Consider the following 24,024-nt stretch of genomic DNA (forward strand, 5'->3'; position numbering starts at 1 on the left):
AGGGAATCTTCAAACTGTGAAACTGTACATATCATATCTGTGTGTATTTTTTGTGGGACAGTAGTGACAGAGTTGAAGAGGGACCTTGAGACTGTCTGTATTTCCACCTAATTTCTTCAGGAAATGAAGAAGCCTCTTGGGTGAAATGTCTTCATGACATGAAGAAGTCAGGTCGCTCCTAAAATGACCATGACTTGGATGACTGAGACACAGACAATGTTACTTGTAGTAAAAAAGTGATTTTTGTGGTCAACAAGACCAGGAACATGTCATAGAAATGTAGGAAATTCTCAAAATAATGAAATACGAATCTTTTTTTTTAAAACTCCAATTAAAACAGAGATCAAAAGAGGGATTGTAGGAGTTTCCTACCACTGCTTTGAATGCAGTAACTAGTTTGCAGTAAGCATTTTTTTTAAGTTTTGTGCTTTGTTATAATAATCTAGATATGGATAATTATGCAATCTTATTATAAGGTTGATTTTTATGATGAAAGTGTCTGTCTAAATAGTTATGCATGATTACATAATAAATACCAACACTTTCACAATGTTTTTCCCAGTTTTACCTCAAATAATTTATATTTAAATCATTATGTTTTAATAGGTAAGAGAGGCCATGGCATTGCATCATAATGTAGATTTTACAAACACTAATTTACAAGAAATGAGTGTAAAATTTAAAAAAAAACACTATCTCTTCTATGAAACCTTTTTTAAGGATTAATCATCCATTTATTAACGTCAGTTAGGCTAGTCATACATTTTGTATAGATTTGTATTTAAAAGGTCAGTATAGACATTCATTATGAGGGAATCGTTGGTTAAAAATTGGCAAAAACAAAAAACAAAAAAAAAATTGTTCTCCTCATTGATTCTTAGTTGGTGTTGTCTGAACTCACATCTCATCCTAAAATTGCTTTCCATTTCAAACGAAGTCAGTCAGTCAGGAATCACAAATCAGTTTATTTCCAAAAAATTAAAAGTTACTTTTCTAAAACCTACTCTTTTGACAAAATGGAATTTTTCTTCCATTTTGTCAAAAACCCTCATTATTGGATGAATTACAGAGGAGTGCTGTTGCACCTCTCTAAACCTTTTAATTTAAGAACTGGTACATCTGGTCTTCTCTCATGCAGGTAATCCATGACTGGGTTGTTGTAAGCAAGCTGAGCAAACTCCGTGTGTTTGTTGCAAGAGGTTGTACTTGGAGATATTGGTGCTTCTTCTTCCTCTTGTCTGTCTTCACAAGAGAAGCTGCAGCAGAGAACTGTTTTGGCAATTAGGTGGTCCAGTGGTTTGAGAGAGTGCATCCATTTGGGCAGGAAGTCCCAGTTCTTGAGCTTGTTTGGCAGGTGATGGGGGCTGCGGGACTGCATTACATTCACCATGGTAATGAAGATGGTTACACCCAAGAAAGGAGCCCCAACTCCAGCCATCACCTGCCAACCAGCCAGTGAGAGGCCCAGCACCAGTGATGGAAGCAACAGGAAGCAGAGGAGTAGGTACAAGATTGCAAACCAGCGGTACTTGGCAGTGCGCTCACCGAGAACACGAGCCATCCTTATCGGTAGACGCATGAATGGGAAAGGATACCACAACAGAATGCCAAAAACATTGAAGAAAAGGTGACACAGAGCAATCTAGAAGACAAGAGACCTAATAATTAAGAATTCAAATGCTTAATGTGTATTGATGTCAACTCAAAGTCATACCAGTAGAAAGCGTCTACTGATTTCTTATAATGTCACACTGATATCATAAATATATTCCAATTATGCAACGCAGCTTTCATGAGTAGCTTATTGTAACACTACATTACAAAATACCTCACACTGCGGAGTCTACAGCCTAGCTATAGCTTGCTATGTTTTGGTTACATGTTTCAAACGGCTACCATATGTTAGGCAAAAAGAGGGTTATTTTGGCAGTATATGGCTGATTTTGATTACTTATACAAAGCTCAGATTCAGCAGGTTATGGCCATGAAGTCAAAACACAGCAAATACAAAGCAAAATCAAAGTTTTCAGTTTAAACATGTGATGTTTGTTTTGTTTTAAATTACATTTTCCACAGCAACCCTCTGGAAATTTTTGTTGTTATTATTATTATTATTATTATTATTATCATTATCATTATCATTATCATTATCATTATCATTATCATTATCATTATCATTTTCATTATCATTATCATTTTCATTATCATTATCATCATCATTATTATTATTATATGTCCTTTGTATCCAGAAAAACAAACAAAACCTACCTGTATGGCAGCAGCAAGTTTGTTCCCAGGACTGGCCAAAGCTGCCAGCAGGGCTGTGGCAGTTGTGCCAATGTTGGACCCAAGAGTGAGAGGATAGGCTCGCTCCAAACTGATTACACCAATACCTGATGAAGATGACAAAGCCAAATGCTGTAAAGCATATCGTATTGGTTTACCAGAAAATATAATTAGTGTTTTGTTCCTGTTGAAATATTTATAGAGCACCACTAAGCTATACGGAGAGTTCTTAAGATGTTTTGTGACAAATACAAATGCCATCTATGATAGATCTCAGAAATTAGCCCTGTTTATATACTAGCAGTAATAACCCAATAAGTTATGAAAATTGTTCTCCAGGTGGCGTAATACTTATTGAGATAGTCGAAGGGAAACATCGCGGATATAAAGAAAGAAAGATATTTTTGTACGTGCCATTTGAGAACACCAGATAGTATTTTAATTTTTTAAAGAAATCCTTCTCATAAAGGTTAAACTACATCTTTGGCTGATAGGATGATTAGTGACTGCCAAAAGAAGGTCACAACTGAAAGCTGAAGACATTTATATAAGTAAAGCAAGTAAATAAAAATTGTACTCATAAAGCACCAAAATTCCACAACAAAAATGCTAAAAATATAAAGACAAAAAGCTTTAACTGCCTTTAGAAAGAAACCAGTTGTCAGGCTAAGAGGAAAGCATTCCAGAGTCTATGGAGGCCATTGCCGTGAACTCTCCCATATGGAAAAGAAATAGTAAAAACATATATGATTTACTCAAGAAAGTGGCCACTTTCATGAGTAAATCATATATAAATCATATAAGGCTTACATGATTTACTCATGAAAGTAGCCACTTTCTCATTACTTTCATATATTTTTTTAGTAAGTATACAAAACATACAAGTTTCATTATATAATTTTTCAAGGGATCTTATATGTGTTTTCACTCTTGTATGCTTTTCATACAAGTTTCATACAAGACAGATAAAAACTTTATAAGATTTATATATATCTTTTCCATATGGGCTTTTTTTTATAGTTCTCTGTCTAGTATGATGGACAGCCAGCAGGTCCTCAAGGACCCCCAAGATGTATGGATGTAAATGTTCAGTGATCTATGCTGTCGCTTGTTCATGTAGTGCTCTAAAAGTCAAAAACAAAATCTTGGTAGTCAGTGGACACTGAATTTACTTGAAAGCCGGAAATGAATGAGCATCAGACTGATATGTAAGTCTCATAGTGGCATTCTGAACAATCTGCCAAGAATGCAAAAAAGCTTTGTTAAAGCAAGCAAATAATAAATTAAAATAATCCAGAAGGTATGAATAAGAATTTGGAATTTAGTGCATGAGACAATAGAACTCAACTTCACAACATTTCTTATCTGAAAAAACAAGAGCAAACCAGAGATTTAATGCGACTCAAGGGTTACCAAAGCTTCTCACAGAAGACTTAGCAAAAAGGGAAAAGAACCTAGAATTACCCTTACCCTGACCACAAATCTGTTAGGGCTTCTGTTGTCTCATAAAATTGAAGGAAACAGTCTGCTGTCCAACTTTTAACAGTCTATGGACGAAAACAAGATGCGCAACTATAGTTGATATTTCTATATTACTATATCTATATTTCTATATTACTATATATATTATATATATATAATACTATATATATATATATAATATATTACTTATATATATATATTATATATATATATTACTATATATATATTACTATATAGTTGATATTTAACTATAGATATTTCCTAGTTACCTATAGGTAACTAGGAAATATCTTGGGGCTATATATATGTATATAGATAGATAGGTAGATAGATATAACTGAAACCTTGTGGCATACCACAGGAAAGACAAGTAGAAGATAAATGAATTTAAGCAGCCACAGAGGTAATAACATGGCTAATTAAACAAAATTAAACAAATTAAACAGCAATACAGCAAACCTTTTGTTCCTTTATTAATAGTTTATCAGGATAACCATAAACATGTGGATAGAGGTTGCGGTGTTAGAATTTATATTGTAGAGAAACCACTGGCCTTGGGGGGGAGAGTGCAGTTTATGGCAAGAACACAACAGTAATTCTTATGTGTTGTTATCAGTGGAGTTCTCTCTGTATGTGTCCCCTGTTGTGACAACTGAAAAACAAAGTTGTGTAAAAACTTTACACTGGTACACTGTTCTGGCATATTTGTGGATAAAAAGTAATTTTCAGCAGTTCCTCAATCTTAAAAAAACAAACACTGCTCAGTTTTAACCTCTCCTAAACCTCTCTTGCAACATGTATTTCATGCATACCTTTATTTGTTTATTGGAAAGTTTGTTTCAGTAAGTTTCAGTGGTTAGAGTGTCTTTGGTTGCATCTAATTCAAGCTCCACTGATGGGAGTTCCACTTGGAGGAAATACCACAAATGTGTCGTCTATTAACACCACTGTTAGAAGGTTTATTTTTAAAGGGTTTTTTCTCAGTTGTATGGACAATGTTCTGCTTTTTCACTATTCTGGCCATTCAAAAAGCTTTGGCCACTTTCAAAAACCTCTGAACTGTGATTTTATTCCTCCACACCCACTTAAAAGGAAAGGTATGTAAAAAGTCAGCAATTAACAAGCTGCTTGTTCCTGACCTCCAAATGGTCAAAATGACGGAAATTAAAGTAATAGGTCTGCCATGAAATGCTGGTATTTTTATAAAATGTTTTAGATTTCCTTCTATACACTTTAATCTATTCACAGTATGGCATAAGCTCTGTGATGTAATTGAAGGCTAAAACATGACAGATATCGAGGTGATTGGTTTCATGAGAAAGACAATCTGATGGGGGGACAGGTGTGGGCAATTGAGGGTGAGGGGGAGACACTAAAAAGAGTTAAAAGTGGGTCATTGGGGAGTTAAAGGCTGTGCTGTGTGGTCCGGAGGGATGGTAGTATCCACTGCTGTTTAGAGTCAGTGGCAATGAAGACAGTTAGTTATTCCACTGTTAGGAAGGGCGATCTGTTGCCTCCTGAAGACATTTAAGACCAGTAAGGTTGCCTGTATTGCTCTCCTGTTGTCTAACACTGTATCTCCATGATACCCAAGCTATATAGTATGTGTATGTGCTTTAATATGTGGGAAAGGTCGATAGCCAGGAATGTAATTTAGCAGGAGGGACAACTTTAAAGTTTCTATTATATTGCATGGGTTAATTGCAGGTCTGTTCATGTGGGTGGCTTGGCTTTTGGAGTGATTTGCCATGTGTAAGTATCCTGTATAACTGTTTGTGTGGGTTGCAGCAGCACTAACTTACAGGAAATTATTGATTGTTCTGGAAAATGTTAATATCTTCTCATGGGGAAAAAATGTCTGAGTACTATGAAACATTAATTGTTTATAATAAATAGCATGTTGCCACCCAGACAAAACTTCCACATTATTGCTGCATATGAGGCGTCAAGTCAAAACTGGAGGCAAACAAATCCGTTTTTTCCTGCATCAAAGCCTCAAAGAATGTCTTCAGACTGTTACATCTCCTTTTGTATGATCTGCGAATCTCTGAGCAAAGAGTGGACAAAGGGACATTACGTAACCTTCCTGATATATTTTTGAGCCAGAGACAGTTATTGCGCCAGGGTTAGGGTGACACTGACTTAGGCAGGATTCACTTGAAAATGAAACTGACACCAATGCAACAGCCACTTACTGAAAACACGTGTTTTTATTGTCATAATCTGTCCTTCAGTTGCTTCATGGTGACTCAAGGTTTTTTGTGTCAAGTTAGTGAGGTGAGGATTATTTTATGTGCCATCTATAGGAAATTTAGTGATGATCACTGGAAAACATTCATGTCCCCATTCTAGGATTGATCATTTTCTTTATAGCGTTAGTCATGCCGTTCCTCAGCACTTAATTTAGCAAGCTGCTCCTACAAGGTTAAAGCTGATCACCAACAATAAAGCATTTTTTATATATTTTAAGTATACTCTATTTATAAAGTATGACCAAATACAATTATATCATCCAATTAAACCAAACAAGTGGCTCATTGTAGGTCAGCATGAGTGAGATAAACCTAAACAATCTCTGTAGAAGGAGACAATTTAAGAGTGGCCTGTTCCAACAAATCAAATGGAAGTTTAGAGTTTCATAGGCCAAGCCTCTTATTATAGGAGCTTTGTAAGAGGATTTGTGGGCACTGCTGGCCCTCTCCATTAGCTGGCAGAGTAAAGGAAGCTTTTTCAATAGAATATGACCTGTAAATATGCATGGATTTTGACCCTTGAATGACCTTTAACTATCTGCTAAAGCATTTTGTAAACTCTGTTCTCAAAGACAGACAGACAGACAGATAGATAGATAGATAGATAGATAGATAGATAGATAGATAGATAGATAGATAGATAGATAGATAGATAGATAGATAGATAGATAGATAGATAGATAGATACCAATATTGAACAAATTAATTGTGATTTTTGCCTATAATCATGCAGCCCGAATTGATTGAGGCGACTAAAGTTAAAAAAGAATAAACAGATAAAATCCACGAAGCTTGGCAAAGATTTGTGCACATGGTGTGCAGACTTTGACATTCAAAAGAGCAAAAACATACATCACTCACCTATAAGAGGAGTCATGGCTGAAGTAAAGACAGAGCTACTCTGCACCACAAATGTCACACCTGCACCCACAAACATGGCGATGTATCCTGCCAGCCACCCAAATGGATAGGGAAGGTCTGCAGTGATGCACAAGAGAAACTTGAATCATTTTTAACTTTAAAGAATAAAGTGCTTACATTTTCCATGTAACCCCCTTCAGTTAAAAATCTATGTTAAAAACTAAAATGTCAGTTCTACACTCATCTGCCCGTTGATGCTAAAACTAAGAAGAATTGCTGATCAAAGGCAGTCATAAACACCTACCAGGACCCTGAAAGCTCATTCTGAGAACTCCCTCTTATGGGTTAACAAGGCAAGGAAACATGCATATTTGGAGCTGGCCAATATGAGCTGGAAGTTTCACTTGAGCTCTGAAGCTTTTCAAATCAAGAAGTCAGGCAGGGCTTCAATAAACTCTCAAATGATTTTTGTGTGAATTTTGTAAGGCTTCACAACATCCCTCACACATATAAAACAAATAATTATAATATACTGACACATAATAAGAATTAAAAAAAAAATAAAATAAAAAAAAGCTTAAATTCACCATTGTGTTTAGCATTTCAGTACCATGGACAGCTCACAATGCTTGCCCAGATTGCTGATGGTGTTTCTCAAAAATTCATCAGCAATCTGGGCGAAAATTTGCACTTCCAATCTGCACTTCTCTTGATAGAGATTTTGGTCATTACTGAATTGAACACGATCCATGTGCATATGTAAATTTGCCCATTGTTAGTATATCCCTGCAGAGGTTTCCACTCCCATTGCACCTTTTCCAAGTGCCTTCTCACACCAGTTTCTTCCAGCTTAGTTACACTGGCCTTTTCTCCTTTAGTAACTGTAGCAGTTTAACCTGGGTTATTATGAGTGTTGGAAAGTACATCTTCATGCAATCACATTACATTTTTATGTGATGCAATAATGGAATGTATTAGTGTGTTAATTTCAGTAATAACATTGCAGTAACAGTTATATTGGTTCTCACTTTATAAAGAGGTGGGTGGAAAGAGAGAAAAGAGCATTTTTTTCAACTACAGTCAGCTTTTCTGCTGTGAGGGGGAAATGGTGTTGCACCTGCAACCTTTGTCACTAGGAAATATAGATGTAATTTTATTTTTCTTCTAGCTTTTTAGCTTCCATTTCAACCTGTAAATGCTTTTGCAGTACAGTCTCAGTGGTGAGGTCCTCTGTGGCCAAGTTTTCACCTTTCTTTTGATTCAAATTTAAACACTAAAAGAAAGATCTCATCTCATGAGTAGGATAGAGAAGTACTTTCTCCAAATAACATAAGGCATTAGTTTAAAAAATAACAAGTATTGTGTAATACATTACTTTTTTGAGAACTTTAGCAACACTGGTTGATGTTTTGCTGTTTGTTCAGTACAGTGACTTCCTGGAGCTACACATAGCACTAAGTAATACAAATAACACACGATGGGTTATCTGTATTACTTAGTGCTGATGGGTTGATGGGTTTATCCTGGCTCAAGAGTTGGCAGTTCATCTTGTGATCGGAAGGTTGCCGGTTCGAGCCCCGGCTCGGACAGTCTCGGTCGTTGTGTCCTTGGGCAAGACGCTTCACCTACCGCCTGCTGGTGATGGCCAGAGGGGCCGATGGCGCAATATGGCAGCCTTGCTTCTGTCAGTCTGCCTCAGGGCAGCTGTGGCTACAACTGTGGTTTGCCTTCCACCAGTGTGTGAATGAATAGTGGAATCGTAAAGTGCTTTGAGGATCTTGAAAAGCGCTATATAAATGCAATCCATTATTTGTTTCCTAACAAGTCAAGATATTCATTTTTTATTTATTCATTTGGTAGCTCAAATTTAGACTAACCTGTGTTGATGACTTTATGGATGGCCTTTGCTACTTGGCCTTTAAGAAGAGAGTTGAGCAGTTTGACTAGAAGCAGCAAACATGTGCACAGGACAGCCAGCGAGGTGGCGAGTAGGATGAGGCCCACTGTGAGGTCTGACATCTCAGCAGATGCAAACAAATGTCTACCTACAAAGAAAGCCACAATAACAGGATATTTGACTGCATTTATACCTTACCAAATGAGTTGAGACACTATGGAAAGTGACAAAACTTGAAGTTCAATTTACCACCATTTAGTTTGCCATATTTTTTGATAATGTTCTCTTACTGTTTAGTTATACTTGTATCGACTGTTTTGCTATGTAAATAAAAATTTCTTGAGAAGACAAGTTCAGTTTTGGCCTTCTCTTGTTGAAATAAGGGAAGCCTTTTATCCAGAACACACTGCTTGTATTCCAACATTATGGCATTATGTTAACTTCTTTGGATATGAGGTTGTACAGATTGGTTCCGGCTTACTATATGATTGATTCAGATTCAGATAGGACTTTAGGTTAACTTACACTTCACGTGTGTTTGCAAGTCATGGCTGGAGTCACAGCTTTCAGTGCTCACGTTGTGATGAGACTATGGATTTATGGATAGATAAAAGAAAGAAAGAAAGACATTAGCCAGGCCATTTTTACTGGCATCAGTGACAAGCTCCATTTGGCGCCAGTACACAGTGACACAGTATGGTAAATGGCCTGTATTTGTATAGTGCTTTACTAGTCCCTAAGGACCCCAAAGTGCTTTACACAACCAGTCATCCACCCATTCACACACACATTCACACACTGGTGATGGCAAGCTACATTGTAGCCATAGCCACCCTAGGGCGCACTGATAGAGGCGAGGCTGCCTGGCGCCACCGGGCCCTCTGTCACCACCAGTAGGCAAAGAAGTGTCTTGCCCAAGGACACAACGACCGAGACTGTCCAAGCAGGGGCTCGAACCGGCAACCTTCCGATTACAAGGCGAACTCCCAAATCTTGAGCCACGATCGCCCCACGATGTGAAGGAGACAGGGCTAGAGATGAGACATTACCATAACAAGGTTGGTCTGGCACCATTCTTTCACCAAGCTCCTGTTCCTCATGCCCTCCTTCCCCATGGCGATCCCTGTGATCACACACTTGTCCAGCTGAGGGTGAAAGAAGATGTACATTCATTTTTCACCACAATTTTTTTGTTTTGTTTTGGTTTTTTTTGCTTGGCAGCTGAATTGCTGATCGAGTTTATCAGTTTTCAGCAGTGACCTCAGCTAACGAGTTAGATGATACATGAGATGGTTTTGAGGTGACATTTTTCACTATTTACTTGAAAACATGTTCCAGATATTTCTAAATATGACGTGCATCATTTATTTTATACTTTACTTTTTCATGATGTTGAAATAACCTTACCATTGTTTTGCTGTGTAGTATCAAGTTCAGGCATTATAAGTAGAAGAAAAATTGTGATAAGCCAAATTTTAACGGGTTGCTGATGACCCGACTCTACACCCCTACAAAGCTTAATCAGAATTTATTTGAAGATTTTTGAGTTATGGTGTTTCGACAGAGACACCCATCAATTATGTGCTCAGAATTGCCTTCTACCATGTTGTGTTTAATCTATTTCTTACATTTTGGTTTCTGTGATGTTTGGTTTTGGACAGAAAAAGAAAATAAATATAAATTACAAATAAATCACAACATTGCTGACCTGCTGTGAGTAACATCACAGTTACTAAGCTGAGATCATAGAGGGCTGCAGTCCAATGAAGGGGCTTAGTAAACAGTAAATTAGAAAAAATGGCGTCTGATGGTTTTACCTGTATGATAAGCTTGGTGACTGGCTCCGTGATGACCTTGAGTAGCTCGGGTGCTTCCTCCCCTGGCTCGAGCCTCAGAGTGGTGACCAGCAGGTGAGACAGCCGAGTCATGAACCCGCTCGCCACCTCCAGGGGCAACAGAACCAGGACTGACAGCCAGTTGAAGCAGTCATGGATTGTTGCTCCGGCAAAAGCACTATCGTGGATCACAGTCATTTTCTGTGTTAGCTATCCAGGAGCATCATAAACTACTCAGAGTGATTGCTTGTTAATCTCCTTTTCACAGCTCAACTTTTGCTTTTTTGGTCTTTGGCAGTGATGTAATGGGGCACTGGTTACTGGTATAGGATTAGTGTGGACTGGTGCCATTATTATAGTGTGAAGCTGCAGCTACAGCTGCTGATGCTTTCTCATCATCCTCCTCTACTTTCTCCTCTGCTCTCTTAACACTTTTTCCCTCTTCCCTCCATCTAACCACTTATCCACTTCACTTTTCCATTTCAGTGTCTTCTTGCCTCAACCCCCACCCTATTCTACCTCCACTCTCCTCCTCGGTCTTGCTGTGTTTTGTCACTCACCGTTGAAACTCGGTTCGTTCTGCCGCTTGCATCATGGCCACTATGGTGTTTGTAACCGAAGTCCCAATATTGGTCCCCATGATGACTGGAACAGCCGACCTGACTTCTAAAACTATGAGATGAGGCGAAAATGAAGAAGCATGTTACAAAAAAAACTAAACATTGTAAATGCATAAACACCATTGCAAATGGTAATGCATCATATATATATATATATATATATATATAATTACAGAAAATGGCCTTGTACTTTTTTGATGCAACATGTGTTTTAATGGAAATGAGAGGTGATTGTAATTCTAGGCTAAGTGAGACGGCTTTGGAGATGGGTTATTTTTGAATACGCCTTTAATGGCGATGACCCAGAGGGCAGACGTCAGGAAGACAAACATTTATGCCTTTCCATATCTTTCAGTCTCCAGTAATTACCTCTAATCATCCTCATGGCTCTCTTATTTAAAACAAATCTTTGGAAGCAGAGCAGCAACTCCTGCATACTGATGTAATTCACTTTAACTACCCAGAGCAAAAGTGGAAGACCTACATGCAAAAGCCTGGACATTTTCTTGTAACCTTACCACATAATGGTCTTACACAAGGCTGACTGAGATGATGAGACATTACCCAGAGTAAGAAAGGTTGGATTTGATTGCCCCTCTAATCTTGCTTCACCCTGTCAGACTACACTTATTTTACATCATTTTTACAAATTGCAACTGCAGTACTGGAATCTCGAAATGGGTCTCAGTTAGCGTCTTGAGCCACCTCTCATTTATTTATATTTTGCAAGGAAAATAGAAAATGGGTGCAGTGTTTAATTGAAACATGCAAATATACACATATAAGGCAAAAACAGAGTTTCTTTCTTTAAGCAGTCTTCAGGAATAGTTCTCTGGGCTCTTGCAGGACATTTAAAGCTCTTCTTTGGATGTTGGTCTGTCATGATGTTCTCAGACTGCTTCAATAATGTTGAGTTGGATCAAAATCAACAATACTTTGTTTATTATTGCATCAGTTTTAAAAAAAGATCTCCATCAGCCCCAAACCATCACATAGCATTTACTGTGTTTTAATCTCTATCTTTGTGCTTCTCTCCTGACCTCATCTGGATATAATGATGAGGATTTGAACCAAAAATGTCAAATTTGGATTAATTACTCCGTACGAGCTGTTGCCACTCATTTTTAGTCCAGTTCTTGTGTAATCTTGCATACCTCAGCCTTTTCTGCTTGTTTTCCTTTCTTCTGAAATGGCTTCTTGACAGCCACCCTTCCACTGAGACCATTACTGATGAGGCATCATTGAACAGTAGCTGGATCAGGTGAAGGGCCAGATGCATCTCTCGGGTCCTGTGTCAGATCTTTGATTGATTACATTCCTATTTCTTAAGGCCATGATTTTCAGATACTGTTTGTCTGCTGTATATAGGGTTGTTTTTTTTAGGTCTGCCTTCTTCTTTTGTCCTTCACGTGTCCAGGTTACTCAATTTTTAAGGACACACTGAGTTTTCAGCTAACAGCTCTTTGGAAACTACTTTGTTGGCAGAAAACTACTATTTTATCCTGTCCAGCTGTATTATCTTTGGCATTTTTTGTTTTTTGTGGATTCAAAAATGAAAAGAACAAATGTTTTTGCGACAGTCTGTAACAAAGTGCAATTTGTTTCTTTCTATTTGCGTAGACATAACACTGGTTCACCCCTTCAGTTAGGTGGTGTTTTTTAAACTTGAATGATTCATAGGTCAGTGTTCAGTGGTTCAAAAAAATGTCCTTTTGAGAACAGTCAGGTATGGGGACTGACCTGAAAGTAAGTGAAAAGTCAATGAAATGCTTTGAGAGACCTTCAGAAAGCCTGGAGAACTATTGCTCAAGACCACATGTAGATCTTTGGAATCAAAATGTAATGAAATGAGGGGCAACTCAAGACTTGTGTACAGTACTATACATTAATCATTCTTTCATTATACAAGTTTGAAAACTGACATAAACATCTAAATAGTGGAAAGCTAAAAATAAAATAAAATAAAAGCAACAACGGTGCATTAATCTGCAGCCAAAAGTAGCACGCAACAAATAAATCATTTACAATAGACTTTCCTAGCACTTTCAGGAGATTAATAAACCCGTGAATGTGAGTTATGGAGCGAAAAGTTAGCACAATGCTCGTTTTAATATTTTTCAAGGGGTTGTTTAGATGCTAGATGACAGGAAACATCACTCTTAGCTGTTCATCTGCTGGTTTAGTTAGTGGAGAAATGTGTGCAAGCAAATCTTCCTGTTCTCTGAAGAACAATCCTCTGGTATAGTTTGTTAATGTAACCCAAACTTTTTTTGCTAATTTGATCCTTAATGCCAAATAACAAACTGATCATAATGGATTCAACCCTCCACAGGGAATACGGGTTGTTATAGGACTTTGAGGCAGAAAATTTCGATTTGAACTATAGACTGCAAATTGATTTTGCTGCCAATAAGGCGCCATGGGGGTGTTATTTTCTCTGGTTTTATTGCTACGGTAATGGATTTTGTTTTCTGTTTATTAACTTATCTATATATGCAAAATAATAACCTGCAGAGACATAAGCCTACTGTGCAGACAGTACAATAAACACACACGCGCACACACCTGAATTCTGGCACTCACACATTTGCACATGCGTTTATGTGCCTACTCACGTCCGGAGGCCACCAGACTGACTACAATGGAGGTGGAGGTTGATGAGCTCTGAACCAGCACAGTAACCAAGATCCCCACCACGAGCCCTGCCACGGGGTTAGACAGCACTGCATTGTCCTGGAAAATGTCCCCTGCCACTTTACCTGGTTAGATATGCCGCCCACATACACAGAAACACACACATAAAAAAATACCAGTCTTAGGAATCACAAGGTTGCCAAGAGCAATGTTAAACAAAAATCAAACTGTTTGTTTCCCCAATTTCAAGAAGGTCACAGATCAAACTCGGCAGTAAATTATACAGCAGCAGGGCCCAGTAGGATGGTGTGAACTGGTGCTCGGTGACTCACTTATTTGTCAAATATCAACAGACTGAGTCACTATGAACCTGCTGATGGGGCAGTGAGGGTCAGAGCGCTTACCCCCTGCTAACTGGAAGGCAGAGCTCAGAGTGTCCAAGGAGCAAACAAAGAGGAAGAGGAGGAGGAAGAGGAGAGGGATCTTGGATAGATTGATAAGGACCTTCTTGATCTTGTTTGGACTCGCTGCTGAGGTCTGAGGAGATCTGTCTGGAGAAAACAGCAAAGAGACGGTTAGACTGAAATCTTTTTTTAAGGGATTTTATCTGATGAAACAAAACGGCAGCATGTTTTTGGCCACTGCTCGACTCTCTGATAGCTGTGTCCTCTCACATGTAGAGATAGAAGCCATCTGACAAAGTACATTCATAACCCATATGCAGCCAAACACTGCTGAGTGAGAGGCCACATGATCCCACTGGCACTGTGTGTCTCCTGAGCATGTCCTTATCTAATGAGCCTGTGGCTCGCTTCTGCTGTTGTAATTTACCGCCTCAAAGAGGTTAAACCTGCTGCCAGCGTGGGAGATGTATGTGTCACTCTCCTCTTTATGCCTCTCTTGTACCTTTCTCCCCGGGGAATGTGCCTGCCTCCATCAGTGAGGGTTTGTCGGAGTGGTGATTGGTATGTTGGTTACAGCCCTCAAAGCTGCCAGTGAGGTCAAGGGTGGAGCCGATGCCAGACTCCCTGTCCTCCTCTGCCAGTGGGAGTTTGGGATGTGAGGGGAGCTGAGCCGAGTGTATTCTCACCCCTGGTAGCAGAAGAGGAGTCAGGCAATTCAAAGACATAAAACAAGAATGGTGGGAATTTAAACTAATGAGTTACCACTGAAGCCGAGCTCCGTGCTCCGTCCAGAGGACACTATGGTTATAGATCGAGAGGACATGGCGCTGTGAGTGCTGTGTGGAGATATGCAAGCAATTAAAATCGCAGGATGTTACCACCGTGGAGGGAACAGATCTGATAGTGGATGTATTTATCAGCCACCTGCAGCAGTAAGAAAAAGAAGCCAACATAGAGACCAACAAGTGTGTATATGAGCCCATCTCTCACAGAGGTACAGGGATCAACAGACAAGCAATTAGAAGAGAGCGAAGGCAGCCCACGTGGTTATGTAATTGGCAGCCATCCGTGATGTGAGGTCAGGCGTCTCACCTCCCAAACAACTAAACAACCTCATCAGATCATGAAGAACACATTAGGATCCGTGTAGCTTATCCTGTCTTCCATTTCCTACAGCTGCGAGCCAGCTCTTCAAGGGACTCTCCAGCATCTATAGAGCAAGTCTCTTCAAAGGGTTTCATGCTCTTGATTTGAAGAGATCCCCCCCCCACCCCACCCCCCCAAACCCCCACCCCCATCCCACCCTTCTTTTTTTTCTGTCTTCCACTTCGGGGACTCCAGTGGAGGAGGGAGTACCAATGTCTCTTAAAAGCAAAGAGGATGGAAGTAATTACAGCAGCCGAAATTACAGTAATTACAGTCACTGCATCATCCTCACCGCGCGTGTCATCCTGCTGCAGGTTTCAGATGCGCGCGGAGGCCTGCGTTAACATATGTACATCTGTCTGTATGTGGGAGAAACAGCCCACTGCAGCAGGATAAACTCTGAATGTATCTGAGCTGATTTTGTGAGCGTGTGTACTGAATGTTATCCTCTAATCTAACTGCCCCGTTCGTCTGTTTGTCAGTCTGCCACCGTTCCCGTCTCAGCTCTTGTGCCGTTACGTGCAAGTTTGTGTTTAAGGCTGTCTCTGTGACTCACATGGATAATTTCTCAATTAGTGTTGCTGCAATTTTGTTTTGCTTTGTAGAAAAATGCAGGCTTTTCTCAAGCATTTAGCCAATGTTGTCAGTGTGAGTCAGCTTACTTGGCAAGATTTTCTAAAAGTATGTATGAGACATCGAAATAAAAGCTGGAATTTAAAAAAAAAAAAAGTGTATATAGTAAAATAGTGTTGCCTCTTACCTTGTCCAAAGGCTTAGGTGTTGCTCATGACCCCGCTAAAGGAAGGTATCAAACTGAAGACTAAAACATCTTTAAATAGACCGAGTGTGGAGGTATCAGGGGGGAAACATCTACGTGATCTCTCGGTTATTAACTTGCTCTCTCATCAGAGACAGCATTGTTAATCAGTTACACAATGTCTTAAGTTAATGATGCATAGGTCTTAAATGCCTGTTGTGTATTAGGTAATAAATGATGTTTGTTCAGCCAGCTATTTTCACCTGATTTGGGCCCCAGATAAAGATTGCAAGATGAAGTGGCCTGTTTGATGTGATTTATCAGCCCTTCTCACTTGAGGTTTTTAGGTAGCAATGCAGGAGAAACCTGACATCTAGTGGCGTGTTTTAGATAAACCTGGGAGATTGCTCCTGTTTTCTTAAGTCCGCTCACATTCTCATGCGGCTGTTTCCATCACATTTCGTAGTCTTGGCAAAGATTAAAGCCGGGGTATTAAATGATCACTTCTTCCACGAGATAAGTCAGTGGAAGTATTTCAGACACGCAAAGCGTAATCTGTTTGACTTGTACAGAATGTTCAGGTACTTAGGTACTTTGCCAGCACTCAGCATCAAGCCTGTTTTGATTGGAAATAGACTATCAAGGAGATTTTCTGAGAGCCTCTTGACACGCATGCACCACTATCCACACGCAGCGCCCGCCTGTGTTGTTGTGGGGGTAATTGTTAATGATTAGTGCAGCCGCGGTTCTGTCATATCAGCAGTGCTCTCAACCAAATCTCCCAAGCCTGCTGACGCCAGACTTGCATCTATGAACTTAATAAACCCTTTAGACTAAGTTGTTGCTTTCCAATCTGTTATGAGATCTGGGAGCCTGAGAGAAATAACAGCCTTGTTGTTTTTCAGGGAGCTGGGTTTGCTGCTGTAGGTGGCAACTGGAGGAGAAATCCTTGAGATTTGGAGCAAAATTATACAGAGAGAGAGAAAAAAACGAAGCACAGATGTACCAGCGCACATGGATGCGCGCGCGCGCGCACACACACATGTAATCACGTAAACACACACTGAGCGGCTCTAGAGCTCTTTGGTTAAAAAACACTCCACGTTGCAGTTAATCCCATCTCCAGATGTGCGAGTCACAGGGTGGCTGCTGCTACTGCACAGCATGCCGAACCAGACGGGGGCTAAATTCTGCCACGCAAGGCGTCCTGCTTGGTTTATCTAATATTAAAAAATAAATAAAGCAAAGCCTCTGGGTTTTTAACAAAGGGGCCCATAACACTATGAACAAAACGTCAGTTAATTATCTCTACACAGGTGTGTGTCTTATTCTAAAGACTCTGTTCTTGTTTTGACTGGCTAGGTGACACTAATCAGCACAAGTCATTCAGATTAATACTAATCTCTTTTACCTTGATCACTGTTGTCATCTACACGAAGGGAGGAATGACGCTTTGAGAAAAAGAAAAAGCACTCTGATATTTTATATAGATCTGTGTGTTTTTCATGTCTGTTGTTAACACAAGAGCTAAACTCTTAACTGGAGCTTCACATTCACAGAACTGAAACAATCAGACTCAAATAATCAACTCGATTTCAGGATTTGAGCACCTAAGCTGCTGGTTTAGGAACAAGCGTCAATCCTGCCACATGTACGGCCTCCGTTTCAGATTATGCGATTCCCAAAGTGGTTGCTGCAGCCCCCTAGTGGGTGCTGAAGTTAGGCCTGCAGGCTTGCTGGCCAAGGAGGCGCATTTTACAATTAAAAACAAAAAGCAATCACAACTATTAAAATAAAACCCATGGAATTTAAATGACTTCTTATCGTAGGTGGCAGACGTAAAGCTCATAAGAGAGAATCGGCTTTAACGAGCAAATCAATCAACAGAACTTCAACAAGCAAATCAAAATAAATCACCGAGAAGAAAACACTCCATCGTAGTTTCATGCAGTAATCAGAGTTATGATTAAAGGATTGCGTGGGTGGCAGAAGGTTGCCAGATTTCAAATTGGGCTTCGGACCTTGCAAGTTTGTAAAAAAAAAAAAAAAACTGCAGGAGACGTTGCAGGGTGAAAAGAACATTTGAAACTAATGATACATATATTTATGTGTGATGAAGCAGCTCTTCCGTCCTTAAACATCAGCACCTTTATTTATTTTTATTTAAAAATACACTGAGACTGCCATTGAATGCATCGATGGGATAATCTTACATATTATTGGGTGATTTCATAAAGATTTCGATTTTAAGCTGTGCTTCTTTCATCCTCTGCTGCACACCATCATCTATCTGTATTGTTTCCGACAGCCTTATTATTTGGCAGTTGGCTTAGTGGAGGTTAGTAAACACAGATTCACTCAGCAACATCACTTTATTGTTACTACACATTCAGGTGGCATGTATACACCACTCACAGTACAATGAAACAATATCATCACAGGTGTCCTTTTGTTCACATACATGTTGTTTCAGCGGTAGGGTGAATTTGTGTGTGTGTGTGTGTGTGTGTGTGTGTGTGTGTGTGTGTGTGTGTGTGTGTTTTAGTCCAATTCTCTCCTTTTAATCAATTCACGGCTTGCATTTTTTTCATATACTATTCTGCATGTTCCGCTGTGTACATCTGCACATTTTATGTCTCAGGTTTATGATGATGTAGCTTTATGGCATCTTTTTTTGGCTTTGTTCATCATTTCAGTTCTTCGCTGGAGGATGACGGTGTCTCAGAGCCATCAGGACATTCCTGCAACAAATAAAAATAAAACTCTGGTTTTAAACATAGCTTTAGGCTTTAATGCCAATACAGTAGAACAGTGATACATCTCACCTTCACTCTCTCCAGCTCTGGTCTGCCTGGGAGTGATTTTTGTGAGGAAAAGGCCTGTGAGGAAAGACAGTTAGGTTGACTCATAGGGTGAGGGAAGAAATAGTGTGCTAGGGTGAACATCAGGCTGCTGCAGGCTCACCTTCTTTGACTGCTGTACCTCCTCTGTGGACTTAGACCTATTTTTCATGTGTTTCTGAGGAGAGGTGCTGGTGGGACACTAGGCAGAGGGAAGGGTCGCATTAGACGGCAAATGATTAAAATTTAGTGTATCAGAGTATCGGGTTCTTAAGTACCTCATTTGTCTTCTGCTCCATGGCTGACTTGAAAGTTTTTCCTCAGAAGTTCGGGGCTGTGGGGACTTAGGATGGATCACTCTGTTTTTCTTGCAAACTTTGGCTGTGCAACTAAAAGGTTAGGAGAAAAAACGAGAGAAACTTTCAAAAAGCGTGACTGCACGCAACAACAACAGACAAGGGAAAGTCATTAATATATCCAGTAAAATGCAAACAATTAATCTTGCCCTAAGCGGTCTGATCCACTGCAAGAGATCCAAGTGGAGCAAGAGAGTGTGCAGTTATGAGCTCTTCTCACTAGAGGGTGTCTCTGACTCAGAGATACACTACTGCAGATTTCAGTGTCCTGTTGTTTGTTTTTAGCTTTGGGATTCACTAGAAGCAAAAATTATGACTGATTACAGGTTAGCTTGGCTCAATTTTCTCTACTGGCAAAACAGGCATACTTTTAAAAAAAAAAAAAGGAGCGGTGGGGGGGAAGAAGGGGTGGTAATTCTTCTGACCTTGTTTGATTATACATAAATCCACCAAATATTTTTTTTTAAATTGTATTTCAGTATATAAACATTGCTTGTTGGAGCCCTAATGGTTGACATAACAGAAGCTCAACTTTAGCTCAGAGGATGAAAGCAAAACAGCAAGTCACAGCAAATAAAATCGTGAAAAGGACTGCTCTGAACAAGGACACACACACAGTTACTCAAACAGTGATTCCTCGAGAACTGAAAGACCACAGAGAACACTAGGCAACAGTCACAGCCAGGGCCACAGCTGGAGTCATGAGCCCTGTTGGCTGAGGGACAAAACGCCACTGGGTCTGGTTCAGTGAACAAGAGACTTTTTTTCCCCTTTCTTTTTTTAACAGTCCATCAGCCTCCCTTTTGATGTCTGCTTCTCTCTGTCAGGCACACCGATGAGATTCTAATGGTGTGAAGGGGTGGTTCAGTGCTGCTGTTCAAAAAGAAGAAATAAAATATGTCATAGGTATTTCAAACAAAAGACTTGAGCTTAAAAGCTCTTGGTTGAACATGGGAACCAACATTATTGAAAGCGGAAACTTTAAAATTAGGAAGTTATTGTAGTTTTCTGATGCTTTTGTCTACATCCTGCAGAGAATAGCAGAAACACCATCTAAGTGGATCTATCACTTTTGCCAGTATTTTTTTTTTCTGGCTCTTTTTCCTATGATTTGCCATTTGTTCTGTCTCTCTGTCCTCTATTCTCCTTCCCCTCCCCCCCAACCAGTCACCGCAGATGGGTGTCCCACCCTGAGCCTGGTTCTGCTGAAGGTCTGTTCCTGTTAATAGGGAGTTTTTCCTTCCCACTGTCACCAGGTGTTTGCTCGGAGGAGGTTGTGTAATTCTTGGGGTTTCTTTAATATTGTAGGGTCTTTACCTTATAATATAAATGAACTTGAGGTGACTGCTGTTGTGAATGAATAGTATAAAAATAACTGTAAATTGAATTAATAATGTAATTTGGCATATTGCAACCTAATAAATATGAAAAATGATGTGATAGTAACAGAAATAACTTCATATCCTTGATGTTTCTACATTAAAAAAATACCTGTTTCTAAATCCTGATTGGTGCAGAGACATATGCAACATTACCATTATGTAACTGAGGCAACTGAGTCATTTCACAAAAAGCTGTGTTTTTTTCAGAGCCTTTAAAGCGTCAATCATTGCTGAGTTTTCAAAATGTAGCACATCTAACAGACAGCTTATCTCTTTCCAAGATGCATGGAATTACAATTTACTTATTACTTACTGATGAGGCTAGAATGCCAAACACACACACACACACACACATATATATATATACACATATACACACATATATACATACACACTCTGACTGAAGTCAAACAGTCTACTATTCTGGGCTCCAGTTCTGCCTAAGCTTACAGGAAGCATTTAGCCCAGGGCTCATAAAGAATGAATAGGAAATGATCAACGGGAGCGCACTCACTCGCTGTGATGGCTGACATCATGGTGGCATCACTTTTGATGCTGCAGGGAACTCTGGTACAAAGTCCTACCTGAAGTGGAATATATGTGATATTCAGTGAGGCCAGAAATACTCCACTTGGTCAGTACCAGTGGAGTTTCTGCTTTCTTTTATACAAGTTCCATTACCGCAGAACATGTATGTTTGTTCGGTAGGTACAGCCAGGAGGGATGATGAACTCTCTGCACTTACTTTAAAATGTGCATTATAGTCCTTTGAGGGACAGCTGAGGATAATCTGAGGCTTGATGGCAGGGCAGGCATTCAAAGAGTCCTGAGTGCTCTTTCTGACCAACTCGCTGAAGGAAATGACCTAAATGTGAATGATTTGCTTGCTTGCCTCACTCTGTCAACCCCTGCTTTCCTCTGTTACCGTCTTTTCATCTTTGTGTAGAAGAGAAATTCTTCCACTGCAGACGAAGCCAAGAAGTGGAGGATCGTATAGGTTAGACTGAGGCGGGTGGAAGTCCAGCTCCTTTGTAGCAGAGATAAAAACCCCTGTGGCTTTTAGAAACACTTCGCCAACGATTAGTCCACATGAGCAACAATCAAGGTGGCACATCGAAATCATCACGTCTCTTTTTTTGATATAGATAAAAAGAAATGTACATGCATAAAGCTTTTACATGCCCCTACAGACGGGAGCATACACATGCAAAGCAATCTTTACCATTTAAAGCTACTGAATAAGTTTTGTTCTGCAGGGATGAACAAACAGACTCAATTTGAGATGCAGCAGAAGGAAAAAGATAAGGCAGAAAAGTTTAATGACTACGTAGCCTTTACGATCCTTAATAAACGCTGCTGTTCACATCTGCGTTACGTAAGAAGCAAATCTATTCCGGAGGTTTGAATCCATAACCCTGAAAGAACCTCACACAGAGCCTATCTTTGCGTCCGGGTCAACACTAATTAACTCCCTAACTGAGAAACAGAACATGACAAGAGCTCCTTAAGCATAAGTTTCCTGTGGATGTGTGTTCTGCCTCTACACTGTCACTCCTGCCTTCTTCCTGCTCAACCTAAAGGTCTGCCAAATCACTCCCTCCTGGAAACACAATAAGAAGTCATTAGTTTCATTCGCTGATTTAGTCAAACAGTGATGACACTGGATGCCTGTATCGCTTCAGCCATGTGTTGATGGTTTCAAGTCTTTTGGGAGGAATTCAAACCAGGAGTTAAAAATCAGTGTCTGACATTTCTCAGCCACCACACAAGTGTCTGCAAACATGCTGATCGCAAATCTTCACGTGGCCAGGATTTGTGTAATAAAATGGGCTGTTTTACCACAGACAACACACAGCGAGATGGCTGGAGCACCAAGGTCAGCATGTGAGCAGTGATGGAAGAGAGCACATGAAAATGGCTCAGTGTCAAGGACATTATGCCGTGTAATTGATGATGATGTGCTGTCTGTTTTGTCACACTCAGGTGGGACATGCACACATCCCAACTACACCCAGCTGGATGTATTAAGTCAGTAGCTGACCAGCACAACTGCCCTCTGTCGGAATCACAGCTGAGCCATGTGTATCTCACCTGATACCCGAGTCATGGTTATGACTCCATAATCTTTTCATTCTTAACCCACTGAAGACTGATTGAAGACTGCCCTTCAACTGTGCACAATCTTTCAATCCACATTAATGTGCCTGCATCGATCGGCTGGACAGGTTTTGTTTTACAGCACTTACACATATTTTGCAGGACTCTCTAAGGCGGTGTGAGCTCCCATTAGAAGAACTATTTTAGAAATCCAGAACCTGCTTGTTATTCATCCAGATGTACAATGGACATGAAGCTTAGCTCAAACTGAAAGCTGTAAACAACAAAACAGAGACAAGACAGAGCGCTAGCACAGTCTGAATGAAAACAGTAAAGCACTGAGTGACAGAAGGGAGTGGAGGATGAATGATGCGGGTGATGGAAAGAGGAGAAAAAAAGGCACCCACATCTACTGACTGAACGAGCCCTGCAATCATCGCAAATGAGACAAATGAAATGCCTGGGGTTAATTCATACACTCACCTCCTTCCCTCTCTTTTCTCCTCTCAGTACAGTAGGCGTGCAGTGGAGTAAATGACACTCCTCATCTCACTGCTGCTATGGTGTCTGTGAGAGTACACCCCTCTCTGCCCATTCATAGCTCCGCCAACGCACCACTCACGGATGGAGTCAGTAGCCAGCCAGCCAGCTCCCCCCCCCCCTCCCCCCTCACACACGCACATCCAAGACTACCACCAGGTGTGTCACTCAAAGCTCTGTGTGCTAATGTCTCCAGGCTGGCAGTGGGAAGCTGTGGGTGTGACAGACCGGTATTGTACACTGCACATCAATGCTGACGTCCACAGCTCTCATCATTACTTTAGGTTATTTCAATGACAATCACATTATACCAGATGATGATGCATGTAAGATGGCTTGACTGAGATACTTTCAAAACGTACTCTGAAATATGCATAATGCTGACATCATTCATGTTGATGAGACCATCTATGACTCATCCAGATTGTTTTGTAACCCATACAATAGCCAAATACAACAGGAAGCCACCTTCCAGCAACAAGTCTGCAGACAGATTAAGCTGGTCATTGGCCACAGAACCAACTTAAAGAGCCAATCATAGCATTGCAGTGCTGTGATTGGTTCTTTTTAAAAAAAAAGAAAAAGAAAAAGGACATCATTATGTGACAGCATTTTCGAAGAGCTTTCCTTTAACC

General features: G+C 40.0%; 1 protein-coding gene across 1 annotated transcript; it reads right to left on the reverse strand.

Annotated features, from left to right (window-relative positions):
• Positions 1-711: 711 nt before the first annotated feature.
• slc34a1b (solute carrier family 34 member 1b) lies at positions 712-23,687 on the reverse strand. The gene is made up of 17 exons (XM_080307369.1): positions 23,333-23,687; positions 19,293-19,403; positions 19,139-19,216; positions 19,000-19,053; positions 16,178-18,915; positions 15,034-15,195; positions 14,774-14,959; positions 14,272-14,418; positions 13,849-13,992; positions 11,174-11,285; positions 10,596-10,791; positions 9,828-9,923; positions 9,304-9,367; positions 8,759-8,926; positions 6,882-6,998; positions 2,269-2,393; positions 712-1,642 (listed from the first exon to the last, which is right to left on the reverse strand). The coding sequence occupies exons 6-17, from the start codon at positions 15,092-15,094 to the stop codon at positions 1,064-1,066; spliced, it is 1,995 nt and encodes a 664-aa protein (XP_080163495.1). The 5' UTR covers positions 15,095-15,195; positions 16,178-18,915; positions 19,000-19,053; positions 19,139-19,216; positions 19,293-19,403; positions 23,333-23,687; the 3' UTR covers positions 712-1,063.
• Between the last annotated feature and the right edge of the window lie 337 nt (positions 23,688-24,024).

The sequence above is a fragment of the Astatotilapia calliptera genome, chromosome 2 (genome assembly GCF_964374335.1).
Source record: "Astatotilapia calliptera chromosome 2, fAstCal68.1, whole genome shotgun sequence".
Lineage (NCBI taxonomy): Eukaryota > Metazoa > Chordata > Actinopteri > Cichliformes > Cichlidae > Astatotilapia > Astatotilapia calliptera.

What these genes read in the sequence shown, in the direction of transcription:
- slc34a1b (XM_080307369.1), bottom strand. Translation starts at nt 15,094, where the DNA reads ATGTCCTCTCGATCTATAACCATAGTGTCCTCTGGACGGAGCACGGAG. An exon ending in CACGGAGCTCGGCTTCAGTG is followed by an intron (nt 14,960 to 15,033) that starts GTAACTCATTAG and finishes TTCTGCTACCAG; the next exon opens with GGGTGAGAATACACTCGGCT. An exon ending in CTTGCAAACACACGTGAAGT is followed by an intron (nt 8,927 to 9,303) that starts GTAAGTTAACCT and finishes CTTTCTTTGTAG; the next exon opens with GTAGACATTTGTTTGCATCT.